The sequence below is a fragment of the Cucumis melo genome, chromosome 11 (genome assembly GCF_025177605.1).
Source record: "Cucumis melo cultivar AY chromosome 11, USDA_Cmelo_AY_1.0, whole genome shotgun sequence".
NCBI classification, from domain to species: domain Eukaryota; kingdom Viridiplantae; phylum Streptophyta; class Magnoliopsida; order Cucurbitales; family Cucurbitaceae; genus Cucumis; species Cucumis melo.
This window is the reverse complement of record NC_066867.1, coordinates 2007524-2021994: the sequence shown is the minus strand read 5'-3', so window position 1 is coordinate 2021994 and position 14471 is coordinate 2007524. Positions and strand designations below refer to the sequence as shown.

Below are 14471 nucleotides of genomic sequence, written 5' to 3'. Positions count from 1 at the left end.
TCTAAAAATCTGAGATTTAAACCTAAAACTAAACGAGGCTAGGACATGCATTTACTATTAGCCTAACTATAATCATTTGATATTATATAAAGAGCATAAAGTTGAGAGGAGACTCGAGTCGCCTAAGGTCATGCTTAATATGGTAGTTTGAACAGAGTAGTTCCTGAACCAACTTGTTATATCATATCATCTTAAATCACCAATTGACCTAAAAATTAAGCTCAACATGAAATCATACTATCAACCTCGAGATCACTCCAATATTTTTGGGAGGTAAAAAGGGTTGGAAAACTAGGGTGCAGGGGAGAGGGGCAAATAGGTCCATATATATATATATGGTGAAATTATGAAGAGTTGCAAAGCCACAAAAGGGTTGAGGTGTGGCCTTTCACACCATACGTTACCCTAAGAAACCTAAAGTTTGTAATTTTCAGCTCAACCCCTATGGCACGTGCCACATATCTACCACACGTGCGACAAACAAAATAAAATAAAATAAAACCTTTAATTAATTTTTCATTGCTACAATCCCTTTTTGAGTTTTGTCTCTCTCCGGGACTTCCTAATTATTCCTCCCCTAATTACTCATTTACCCTCGGACTCAAACCCTGGATTTCATGACTCTTGTGGGCATTACCGACATTCCATAACTCCGATCATTGAGGTGACTTTGTGTACTATCCTTATCTCTTTATAATTTATTCGTTTCCTTGTGTTTTGTCCAAAGGACTTCCCCCCCCCCCCCCCACCAAAAAAATAAAATCAATAAAATTAAAATGATAGATCCAATTTTTTTTTGAAGTAAATAATTTTACTTTTAATAGATCATGATCGATCCAAATAGATATCTCGATGTATGCATGCTATCACATGTACAAAGAGTTAATTTTTTATTCAACCTTAGTCTCATTTGTTACATTCTAAAGAGGATGGAAAGTTATGAGGGTATTTTGGTGAAAGCATCTTACTATTCTTATTATTGTTTTTTTTTTTTTCTTTTTTTCAAGAAAAGAGAAAAGGAGTTGTCCAATGAAGATAAAATTAGAAACAATGAAGAAAGTAAGTAAGAGAGGGAATATAATAGAAAGGCATTCTCTTTCCTTATTTCTTTATGATTTGTGTCTTCAAACAGTGTTGGTTTGTTTGAGAGAGATATCACTCTTTAAAACCTGTCTCCATTTCTTTTCTTCAATTATATATATATATATATATTATATATAGATATTGAAGCTCCAGCTCTCCTTTTCCAGAAGGCGATTTGCAGCCCTAAAAAAATAGAGTGAAAAAGAAAGAAAAAGACGAGAGATAGAAGGACAACAACAACAACAAAAACAAAGTTAAAAGAAGAAAAGAAAAAAAGAAAAAAAAGAAATTGAAGAACAACCTCTTTCAATTCCACTCAAACGAAAATGATGTCCCAAATCCTTTGCCTCTAACAGGTATCTCTTTTATTTTTTTAGCGAAAAGTTTTGATTTTTTAGCTATTTTTTTCAATAATTACCTCAAATTAACTTGTGGGTGTTGATTGTTTTTTCTTGGTTGATTGAATTTGTAGTGAAATTATGAGAATTTTGATACCCAATTTTCAGTGATTAAAAACCACTATATAATTGTGATTCTATGTCACAACAAGACTACCAACAAGCGGCGGCGGCGGCGGCCGCGGCAGCAGCAGCAGCAGCGGCAGGTTTCTTCACGCCGTTTTCCAATGGCTTTGATAGATCTTCCACAACTCATCACCAAGACTCACAACAACATTACCAACACATAGCTCACCAGATCCGTAAAGAGAAGCTCCGCCTCCAAGGCGGCTACGACGCGCCGCCGCATCCACCGTCGTTAGTTGGAATCGACGATGACGACGACAACAACGACGACCAATCCGCTGTCCATCACGTTTACGACTCCACCGGAATTTTATCCGAAATGTTCAATTTTCCACCACAACCGCCACCGCCACCTCCGCAGACTGATTGGTACAGTAACAGACAAACAATCAACGCCACGGATTCGGCTGTCGCCATGCAGCTTTTTCTAATGAACCCGAATCCTCGGTCGCCATCTCCGCCACCACCGTCGTCGTCGACACTCCACATGCTTCTTCCAAACCCTTCTTCAGGAGGGTCTTATGGACAATTCACATGGGGGGTGGTGCCGGAGCAAGAAACAAATAATGACCATTCTTCATCAAACCCTAATGAAGGTCGTCTTTCATTGTCATTGTCATCTTCTTTGGAAGCTGCAAAAGCTGAGGAATTGAGAATGGGCGACAGCACCAATGGGTTGCTTTATCATCACCACCATCACCCTCATGTCGGAATTGGGTCCTCCAATCCATTGGGAGTTGTCAACTTATTGAGAAATTCAAAGTACATTAAAGCTACTCAAGAATTATTAGAGGAATTTTGTAGCGTTGGAAGAGGTCAATTTAAGAAGAACAATCATCATAATAAATCAAATTTGCCCTCCAATTCTAACTCTCATGGTGGCGGTGGAGGCGACGGTGCCGGAGTTTCTTCATCTTCAACAAAGGATCATCAACCATCTTTGTCAGCAACTGATAGGATTGAACATCAAAGGAGAAAGGTCAAATTGTTATCTATGCTTGATGAGGCAAGTAATCTCTTTTTATGTATATACTAATCTACACATTATTTTAGGAAATTGTATAATGATCCGGCCGGTTTTTTAAAATCCAAAAAAAGCCGGCTGATTTTGTTGTAAATTATTTTATAAGATGACCAACTTAATTGGTGATGCACTACCAACTTTTTCTTTCTTTTTGTATAAAATTGCTTTGCTTCAAGAAATTTCTTTTGTATATATTTTTATATTTTCTTATTCATGTTTATAAATTGACTATAGTTTGTTGGTTGTGTGTGTGTGGTGGGTGTTAAATAGTACGAGTACAAGTATTGATATTGATATGGTTATGATAAACTATTCAGGTTGATCGAAGATATAATCATTATTGTGAGCAAATGCAAATGGTGGTGAATTCATTCGACGAGGTGATGGGATTCAGGGCAGCAGTGCCATACACGGCGTTGGCGCAGAAGGCAATGTCGAGGCATTTTCGATGTTTAAAGGATGCAATATCATCACAGCTGAGGCATAGTTGCGAGATGTTGGGGGAGAAAGATGGGGGAGTAACTGGTAGAGCTTCGGGAATAACAAAGGGAGAGACTCCTAGACTTAAGCTCTTGGAGCAAAGCCTTAGGCAGCAACGAGCGTTCCATCAAATGGGTATTATGGAACAAGAAGCTTGGCGTCCTCAACGCGGCTTGCCTGAACGCTCTGTCAATATCTTACGAGCTTGGCTCTTCGAGCATTTCCTTCATCCGTACGTATCTATCTTTCTTACTTTAATCTATCAATTTTCATTATGGTTATTTTATACATTTTTCATTCTGATTATCAATTACTAGCTAGTTGACCCAAAAACTCAATGCATATTTAAAAATGATTCTGGAATCGTTAAAACCATTTCATGTACACTTCAAATCATTTTTAAACATAGAAATTAATACTCAAACTTCATCGTATATATAACTTTACACTTTTGAATGAAATTTACATTTCACATATATTTGTTTTGAAGCATTAAAAACATGTTTCATAATTGTCTTGAAAATAATAAAAGAAATATTAACAATTTCAGAATGATTCTAAAACTATGTCCTTAAGTTAATAGATGAAATCAAATTTAACATTATATCAATACTCTAATACTTTGTCACAACTATAAATTTGAAATACGTAGAAAATTGAATAAGTGAAAAGTACTAAAAACCAACGAAGAAATAAGTAACATTAACCATATAACCTCTTAAACCTCCTGTTATGAAATCACCAATAATTAACCTATCAACTTTTATCTTCAACTATCAATTTTAAAACAGTGTCAAGTGAGAATGGGATAGGGATATTTGAAGAGGATGGGTAAAGTCAATCCCTTTCTGATCATTAATAAATATATTGGACAGATTAGATTTCATGTATAAATTTGAAGTTCACAAAAACATTGAGTACTTTGAGGAGGTATATCTATAGGTGGGCAGGGGTAAACTTAGATGTAGGGTGGGGAATTATAGCAAGACCATAAGAGAGAGAGACAAAGAAAAAAAAGAAAGAATTAATTAGTCAACTTAAAGATTAATGAGTGTAAGTGATTAGCAAAAGATTAAAGCTGGAAAACAAAAAAAGAAACAGTGATACACTGTCCTAGGATGTCAAAAAATTGGTCAGCCCTAAAAGCTGTCTGAAAAGGAGGAAAAAAAAAAAAGCAAGCCTAGTAAGTGAGCTTCATTAAAAACTCTCTCAAAACCCAACAAACAAACAAACAACAACAACATGATGATGAAAATGATAGAATATCACTAAAAAAAACTCATAACTTATTCAAATCATTTGACATAATTGTCAACAAATTTAATTAACAAAATACACCAAAAATTTCAAATTCTTTCATAGATAAAGATGGATGAAATTGATAGAGTTCTAGCTCTTTCCAAGTTATTATGAACATGTCATAGATTGTTACGTCCTTAAACTAATGTCTTTATGTTTTATGTGTTTTTGTTGTTGTTCTTAGGTATCCTAGTGATGCTGATAAACATTTGTTAGCTAGACAGACTGGTTTGTCAAGAAATCAAGTAAGTATATAAATTAGATTTCTTATTTATTTATTTTATTATTAATATTGGTGTGTGTCTGGACTTTGGATTCTTTATTTCACGTACTACAAAGACAAAAATTCTGATAAAATTTTGAAAGAGAGTAATAAATGTGTAGCACTAAGTACACTACTTACAAACACATGCATATATATATTATATAGTTTTTTCTTTTAATTCTTTTTCTTTCCAGTTTCAGATAATAATATCCAACCATACACGATAAGAAAACATGATGACACTGTATAGATTCGTAGTAAGACAGAATTTTTTTTTTTTTTATAAAAAGAGAATAGTAAGAATATATATATATATATATATATATATATATATATATATATATATATATATATATATATATATATCAATAATTATTATATAGTTAGAAAAAAAACAAGAGAATATTTTGGTGTTAAAAACAAGGTTGTGTTTCACTGTTAAGGTAACCGTCTCACAACTATCAGGTTTTCCCATGCTGGGGTCCTCTTTTAAACTTTGCTTATACATCTTTTGTTTTGGATACTTTATGTTTTATTTGATAAATCTTACATTTACAAGCTGAGTTTTTTCTTGTAGTAAAATTTATGGTAGGGAGATATTTAAACCCCACACCCCACAATCACTAACTCTCTCTTAGATCAATGGAGCTATGCGATGCTTAGTTTACTGAAAAAATAAAAAAAGATTATAATTCTTTTATAAAATGGTTATATATATATGTGTGTAGTTTTAAATTGTTACATGGGAAGGAGTTGTAGCTTTCAGAAATGGAATTAGTACGAAATAGAAAAGTAAAAGCAAAAGTAGAGAGTAGAGTGTTGTTATAAGCAAACAAGACGAACTTTTAAACAATAATAATAAATAAATAAATATGTCAGTTAGCAAAGGAAAAGATCAAAATTCAAAACCCTTTTTATGATAGTATAGTATAGTACTACTACCACCTGTTGTTCTAAATATTAAACATTATGCATGAGTTAATCATTAAAAAAAGGAGTTTCTTTGCTTTCTTTGCTTTCTTTCTTTCTTTCTTTCTTATTCTTTTTTTTTTTTTTTTTTTTTTTTTGGTTTTTGTATATAGGATAATGAGTGGTTAGAGAAGTGAAGTGTGTGGGTTCATTAATGCAGTATTTAAGTATATATTTTATTTATGAAATGGTAAATATTTGTAAAGGAAAAAGAAAAGTGTTTTTAAAAAGTAATATTGTTTGTTGATATTATATTTGTCAGACTGTTGTATTTGTCATCGGCATTCAGCTGCTGCTGCTGTGTGTTCTGCCATTATTATGTTCTAAAAGGTGGCTGATTAAGACACCCATTTTCCTACTTTTTCTTTTTCTTTTTTTTTTTACCACCTCCTTCTTCCCCTTTTCACTCTTAAATTTTGTTGTATCTTGAATAATAACAAAAAAAAAAAAAAAAAAAGATTAAAATACTTTTAAAAAGAAGAAGATGAATCTGTAAGCTGATGAACTATATATATATAGTTGACAATCTCGATGCTGTTGTTTTATACATGATATGAATGGGTCATTTTAGGAGTTGGATATGATAATTAAGGATATTAATGATATATTAACCTAGCTTAGCTTAAATGTTCTAGTTTGCATCTTGATTCTATCTTTATATTTAACTAATAGTTTACTTCCGTGCTCGTTTCTTTAGAAAACCATTTCTAACTTAGAATAATTATAACAAGTAACACTTTTAGGTTTAACAATTAAATGTATACATAATGATATTTTTAATTATAAAAATATAGCAAAAACTATAATAGATAGAGTTAAGTTACAAATTTGTATTATGTGTTCTATCTACTGATTCTTTTGTCCACACCGTAACGGGGTTTTAGAGTGTGAAGGTTGTTTTTGTATGATGTGCAATTGATTACTAACCAGTGAGGGTAATTTTCTTGTAATTTGGTGTGTTGATAGTGAAATGAAATGAAAAATAAATTTGTGTTGATATATATTTATATGTATTTTTGCAGGTATCAAATTGGTTCATTAATGCCAGGGTTCGTTTGTGGAAACCCATGGTAGAAGAAATGTACCAACAAGAAGCCAAAGATGATGACGATGACGACGATCATAATAACAACAACAATAGTAGTAGTAATAATAATAATAATAATAACAACAATAATAATACCACCGATGATGAAGAAGACACACAAACCAACAACCATCAACAAATAATGAATCCCCTTTCACAAACTCCAACGCCACAGCCACAGCCACAGCCGCAGCCGCAGCCTCATCTTCCTCCTTCGTCCTCCGCCGCGGTGGGGCAGTCGTATCCGGCGAACAATTATGAGACAGAGCTGCAGGACACGTGTCGGCGTGTCAGCGTTCTGGCTGCACCTGATCTTCAATTCGGGACCACAAATGGTGCTGCCACGTCTGACATGGAAGGGCCCACCACTCTCATAAGGTTCGGGACCACCATCGCCGCCACCACCACCACCACCGGTGACGTGTCGCTCACACTAGGTTTACGCCACGCCGGAAATATCCCCGATCAATCCTCACCCTTCACCCTCAGATCCGAGTTTGGAGGCTGTTAAATATATAATAATAATATAGACATAGTTTAAAATTAAGTTTTTCTTTTTTATTTATTATTTTTTTTTCCTTTTATTTTCTCTCATATATATTTAAGGAAGAAGAAGAAAATTAAAAATTAAAAAAAAAAAAAAAAGAGAAAATAATTAATCATTTTTATTTCATGAGTTTTTTTTTTTTTTTTTTGTCTCCCAAAATTTAGTCATTTTATTAAGGGATTTTACATGGTGACCATATATTAATTAAATATATGTTCATTATATGTTATTATTAGTAGCTATATTCTATTTTCATATAGTGGTTGTTGTTGTATATATATTTTTTTCAATGGAATTCTTTTTCTTTAAATATTAGTTGAATTAATTGGAACCCATTGAAGTAGTAATTGGAATTGTTGATGATGTATCCTTGAAGTTTGATTATAGAACAAGTAATTACCTTTTTTTTTTCTTTCTTTATTGCCAATTTTATATTTACTCCAAATATTATGTTAAGCTTATAATTTGAATCGGTTAAATTAATAAAATTTTATATGTAGATCGATCATTCATGAATTTATAAATATATGTCGTTTTTTAAATTTCAATTTTATAAATAGACAATTAATTAAAGTAATTTTTCTTATAAATTGATACAATAATAAGGTTTAAGGAAGATTTTTCGATTTAAATTAATACTAACAATATAAATTAATTAGTATTTTTGTAAAAGAGTGTAACATAATTAACTATACTCTTTTACTTGTGCTTGTATTGGCTATGGATTGTTTTCTAATTAAAGAGTATAGTTTAGTACTTTATTGTATTATTTAACTAGAAAAATACAATTATTAATTTAGATATTGATTAACAACTTTGAAAACCTATATATAGTGAAAAAGAAAATTAAATGTGTTCTACCTTTGTTCTATTTTATACTTTTATTTACTACTTTTATTACAATATTTAATTTTAATTAAACACTAAATTTTAGCTACCTTTAGGTTCAATTTTATTTTGGGATATATTTTTTCTTCTTACTTCTTTCTATATATATATATATAAAGCATTTTCTTAGTGGAAATATTGTTGGAAAATAGTAGTGTGTTATATGCACACAGCACATTTGAGTTAGCTTAGAAATCAGAACAATAAAATTTCAAGCAACAAGAACTCTTCACCTATGCAGACAAAAACATTTCACTTCCTTTTTAAATTTTTAGCTTTGTGCTATATGTATCATTATCTCCTTTTGCTTCCTTTTTAGACTTAGGTTATGAATAATATAGAAAGCATGAAAACGTAAACAATACAGATCGACATAAAAAAAAAAAAAAAAAAAAAAAAAAAACAATACATAATGGAAAGGCACCAATAAGATTTGGAGGTTTACATGTGACGTCTCTCTAAACTTCTAATCTTCGACTTAGGTTTCGGAGATGTTGTCCCCAAAGCTCCCACTATGACGTACGTATTATTCCTAGACCGAAATGTGTATAAATGCTATACTCTTCGTTTTCCTTCCAACTTAGATGACGGTAATGTGAAATAGACAAATTATCGTAATTAGAGTGTGTATATTAATTGATCTGAGAAATTAGGAAAGGGTACTAAGTTTGTTTCAAACAAAATATTTCGCACTATTTTACAATGTGGACTTTTAAAGTAAACCCTAATTCAAGGTGTAGGTTGATTGATTGGTCCTTTTATATATTAAGTTTATTTAGGACTTAAGGAAACGAATGTTCATAGAATAAAAATATGTCACATTGAACATCAAAAACCTATTTAATATCTTTGGTTCTATACAAAGTATATAGATGAAATTCACTCTATATTAATTGCAACATTAATTAGAGAAAAAAGAAAGCATCTTATATTCAATTACTGTGTAGTAGAGACAAAGGTGGTCCTGTTGGCCTCTTATGTTCTTGATGCATAACGATCCATCACCCATAATTATAAAGAAAGAATAATCAATGCTCGAAAAAATTTATTCAAAGATCATTTCACTGTCAAAAAAAAAAAAAAAATACCAACCTAACAAATTAAAAGTTAAAATGGATATAACTCAATTAACGTAAAAACTATACTATTGGCCGCACATTCATACTAATTGTCGACAAAAAAAAAAAGAGCTAGAAAAGATTAAGCTATCATAACTAGAAGTATATCAAAAAATAACTATAAACTTTATCATACTTTTTTTTTTGTATTTACATAAATGTTGTTATATATGCGCTTAATTATTATCTGGAAAGGCATTCTTCAAAGTAATTGACCTAAATTTAATCGGTCAATTGTGGAGTTCTATGTATGATAATTATTAATATGGTTGGATCATACTAGATGAGGTAGGAATTCATTGACCTATGTTATAAATATATCTCTAGTTGCTTAAAGAAACCATAACTCAACATTGAATCTCTTACTTCTCACTTGTTGCACTAAAAGAAAAACCTCGTTTGTTAATTCTTCACGTAAAGTACGATTTTAATCTTTTTCTTTTCTCAATTATAGTTGTTTATGTTAATACAAGACAATATCGTATTCTATTTAATTATGTTCGATGAAACGTGAAAAATGGGCGTAAAATATGACTTTAATCCATCTCGAAATTTAGGTTTATATATGCTTGAAAGGAATGAAAATTTGAATGAGAGAAGAGAGAGTTAGGTGAATTTTAATTTTAATTTATATGGTAGGGTTTGGATAAATTTATTGAATGCCAAAGAAAGAGAAAGAGAAAAGAAAAATAGAGGGGTTGGTTGGTCTAAATTGAATATGAAGGTAATGTGAAATTAAATGTGGTTGAGGGACCCCTAGCAGTGGGCTGTCTTTGTTAAGAAGATGAAACGTGGGCCGATAATTAGGGCTCTTTAAGGCCCATTAACCAACCCAATCCTTTTCATACTATAATCATTCATTCATTTCTTCATAGTACTTCAAATACTTTTTTTGTCTTTTCTCTATATCCATTAAATACACACAACACAAGTCAAACATTTTCCATTCTATCCTTTTTTATTTTCTATGATATATATATATATATATATATATATATATATATATATATATATATATATATATATATATATATATATATATATATATTATAGATGGAGCATATAGTTCAAAATGATGTAACTTAATAGTATATTATCATTAGTTCGAATTGTAATATGAAGATTACAACATAATCAAGCCTTCAACTTAAATATCACAACTTAAATCCGAGTAGTCTTAAGTATTAAATTAATCATATCTTAAGATGTATTGAAGTGTAAAATATTCGTATCTTCTATAGATTTGTTCTTTTGGATAGAACAAATGCTTGAAATACTATATACTATTTATTTTGACAACATACACTAACACTAGACTAATAGCCTTTTCATTTAGAGGTTTATCGATTTTGGCGCAATATAGTAAATCAAAACACATCCAATATATTCTCGAGGTTTGACGGTGGTTTCTATTTCTTCAAAAGAAAGAAATGTCATGTGAAATAAAAAAACTTACGTACCAAAATAGTGATTGTCATGCAAACCGAGAGAGCGAAAAGGAAAAGGAGCACAAGTATGACTTTGAAGTTTGTTTAAGAGAATGAGATTTAGGTTTGTTGAAGTTTAAGAGAACTAACTTGGAGTCTTTGTGGACTTTCTTCATAATTATTGGGTACCTCAGTCTGGACCTTTTAATGGGCTTGAACTTCAATGCCAAGGTTGAAGTTGGGCCAAATGGCCCAATTATCTCTCTTCCTTTTGGCCCAATTGCTTTAAATCTAACTTTCAATCATTTCACCTTTGTTTTCTTTCACTATTTTCAAATCAAATCCATTCCTTTATAGTCCAAATTTACCCCTAAACACATCTTAATGTTTTATATACGTGTACGTACGTATAAAGTTGATTTAGTACACGGCTATGAAAGATCGAGTCAAGATATAAGAACGCCTATACCATATATTTGTTTGTGATATTCATTTATTTATCAAGTCTTCTCAACACTTGAATTTAATCAATTGAAATCGAACGATTAATCATACAATTGAACTAGGAAAAAGGTCACTAGTATTTAAAATAGGAAACAAAACGATCACATGTTATCACATTGCAAAGTACTATAGGATAAAGTTTCGGTTATAAATATGTTCCAACTACCCTTACTAACCACCCTAGGTTTTGTTTAATTATTTTTCTTATCTACCTAATATACCCAAACACATTTTATCAACATCAATCATACAACACCTTTTTTTCCATTTTTTTTTGTATAAATTACAAAGATTTCTAATTTGGTCATTATATACTTTCAAATTTGTTCAATTTTTAGTCATTATATAATTTCATTAGTTCAATTTTAGTTTCGATACTTTCAACAAAACCTTAAATTCAGTCCTCAATGCTAATTTGTTGGTTGACTTTTTAAAAACTTTTTGTTATTACTTATAAGCATTTGCTCAACAAATTTTGACAATATGTTATATTTGTTCTTAGGAAAATCGTTATTATCATTCAATCAATTATTTCAATAAAAAAAAAAAAAACAAACTTTGAGAAACTAAATAAATGTATGATTAATTGAAAGTAATTGGAGGACAAAAAGTAATGAACTTCAAAGTCTATGAATCAAAATGATAGATTAACCCTAGAAGAAATATGCTCAAGATTACGATGGAATGAAAGCCTTTTTTTTTTTTTTTAACTCTAATATAACTAAACCCAAGAATGTGTGAGAGGTGGTTTTGAGATTGGATTTGGGTAAATAATTTATCTATATATGGGTAGCAATAAAGCTATATTTAGATTGAAAGTTTTTTGAAAGTAGAATTGTAAAAGAGAAAAGTAAAAAAGGGAAAAGGGGAAAAGGGATGTGGGAATTGGAAAAAGAGAGAGTTTCCAAAGGGATTTGGACAAACAAGTCAATGCCAATCATATCCAAAAGGGTATCTCATCTATCTCTCTCAACTCTCTTAATTCTCTTTAAAAGGCTTTTGTGTGAGGTTGGACTTTGGCTTTCATACTTACTTACTCATGCACTCAAAAGATTCCTTATACCATTTTGGATATATTGCATTTGTTTTTCTCTCTAAGCTCTCTCAAACCCTAACCCCTCTCCTCTTAATGCTCAACTTTTTCATTTATTCCTCATTTCCAACTAAAACTCTTACCAAATCCTCTTCATCATCACACTAACACCCTTTTATTTCTCCTTTTTTGCTTTCCCTCCTTAGTAGAGGTTAAACTAAACGCATATGCACGTGTAACTTCGGCCAATCCAATACTCACCGTAAAGAAAAAGCAAAAGAGAGACAATATTTCAAAACTTTACTATTGTTTATCAAATAATTATGAAACTTTGAACTTCTATAAGTACGTATATTTTTTTACATTTTCATAAATATATCACTAACACCCTTTTATTTCACCTTTTGTTAACTTTTTATGCATTTCTTTACATTTCTCTCTCTCGTTTCGAAGGTTAAACACATGCAAAAACTTACGCCATTCGTTCGAACTAACTTGATATCACAATTTACATCTCTAAAATTTGAAGCTTTGTGTCATTTTAAATCATAAACTAATAATTGTATTGATATAACTCTTGAACTTTTATAAGTATATATGTCAATTTATACCTTTTATCGACAACACATACCCTTTACTTCACTTCTACTTTTGCTTTCACCCTTCTATTTTTATTTTCCCACTCTCCCTTTTGTGTGTTAAACACATGCATGCTTGAGCTTGGGCTAACCCATGCCTATTCCAATAAAAAAAGAAGAAAAGTTGACCTCTATTTAGGGAAAAGAAGAAGAAGAAGAACATTGTTATCAATGTTGTTTTCTTTACATTTAGAGCTACAATGTAACCCTAATATTCATCCTTTGTAAAAAAAAAAGTTGATGTCATATATATATATATATATATATATATATATATATATATATAGATATCAAATTAGGTATACATTTCTAAAAGAAAATGGTAGAACTAAATCATGACACACCAAAAGGAGATATATATATATTTTTTAATAAGATAGAAATGAGCTATAGTTAGCCCTATATTATTAATTATTACTTTTCCTTTTTAACAAGGAATCTAAGTAGTATGAAATTTTGAGTTTTGGTTTATTGTGTAAAAATAATAGTGTTTTTATATGATGGCTTATCCTAAACTTAGACACCCACTCAAAAGAAAAAGTTGTGAAACTTTTCTTAGACAAATTGAATGTGTAAAAGGAAAAATAATAGTTTCAAGTACCTTTTTACCCCTTTTTTCCTTTTTCAATACTCCCTAGTTTTTACAAACACCCTTTTCCTTTTATATTAACAATTTAATCTATGCTTTCGAAATTAATATTATAGAAAGAAAGAGAGAAAGAAAAAAAGAAAAAGCAAAACTCACATGATTAGAAATTCGTAAGATTTAAGTTGGTTACTCACTCATTATAATCGTCTCTAATTATACTACCATTAATGAAGTCGTTTTTTTAGTTTAACAAATAATTGAGTTTGTGAATTTGAAAAAGTATATAATAATTACATATTCTTATCGATTTATGTTACATTTACAACGATGATCTAGTCGAATCCTCAAATATATTTTGAATTAATCAACTAAAGATCAAGAGCAAGAATAATGGTAGAGAAATAAATATTAATGGATACTTTTCGAGAAGAATCTGAGTATTATGAAACTTTGTGTGAGTTTTGGATTATTCAAAAACAAATTTAAAACTAAAATGACAATACAAACTCGAACTACTACATGAATCCATGAAGCATGTCTGTCATCTTTGGCTTATTTTATTACAATACCAATATGGTTGTTTGGTTGTTTCACTTACCCAAAAATAGTATATATATAATATGCTTTTCTCCTTACCCATTTCATGTGGAACCAAAACATAGAGCTTTGTTTTTGCATGGAGAGGAGAGTTAGTTTTAATATAGGATAAAATAGAAGTTTCATTTTTGTGTATATATATATATATTGAATTTGATCTTTTTCTTTGTTTCATATTTAGGATGCAAATAATTCAAGTTTTTAACTGTGTGGGAAAGTCCAAAGAAAAGAAGAATCTTTTTCAAAGTCAATTATATATCATCAACATCTTTCTCCCTATGCTATTTTAAATAATAATGTATAATTTTTCCCCCACAAAAGGTATGATTGAAAGTTTAATTTGAAAGTTTTTGAATGGACTAATTAATTTCTTTCACCAACTAAAGATTTCTTAACTTC

At 30.4% G+C, this 14471-nt stretch overlaps 1 protein-coding gene across 2 annotated transcripts; it reads left to right on the top strand.

Moving 5' to 3' along the window:
- The first annotated feature begins 1084 nt into the window (after nucleotides 1-1084).
- Nucleotides 1085-7407, top strand: LOC103497399 (BEL1-like homeodomain protein 4). 2 transcript variants are annotated; one of them, XM_008459573.3, is made up of 5 exons: nucleotides 1085-1439; nucleotides 1556-2613; nucleotides 2949-3343; nucleotides 4595-4655; nucleotides 6667-7407. In XM_008459573.3, the coding sequence occupies exons 2-5, from the start codon at nucleotides 1621-1623 to the stop codon at nucleotides 7240-7242; spliced, it is 2025 nt and encodes a 674-aa protein (XP_008457795.1). In that variant the 5' UTR covers nucleotides 1085-1439; nucleotides 1556-1620; the 3' UTR covers nucleotides 7243-7407. The 2 variants fall into 2 exon arrangements, with proteins under 2 accessions (XP_008457795.1, XP_008457796.1); XM_008459574.3 differs by having other exon boundaries at nucleotides 1144-1439; nucleotides 1590-2613.
- Nucleotides 7408-14471: the final 7064 nt, after the last annotated feature.

What these genes read in the sequence shown, in the direction of transcription:
- LOC103497399 (XM_008459573.3), top strand. Translation starts at nt 1,621, where the DNA reads ATGTCACAACAAGACTACCAACAAGCGGCGGCGGCGGCGGCCGCGGCA. An exon ending in TTCGAGCATTTCCTTCATCC is followed by an intron (nt 3,344 to 4,594) that starts GTACGTATCTAT and finishes TGTTGTTCTTAG; the next exon opens with GTATCCTAGTGATGCTGATA. An exon ending in CTGGTTTGTCAAGAAATCAA is followed by an intron (nt 4,656 to 6,666) that starts GTAAGTATATAA and finishes GTATTTTTGCAG; the next exon opens with GTATCAAATTGGTTCATTAA.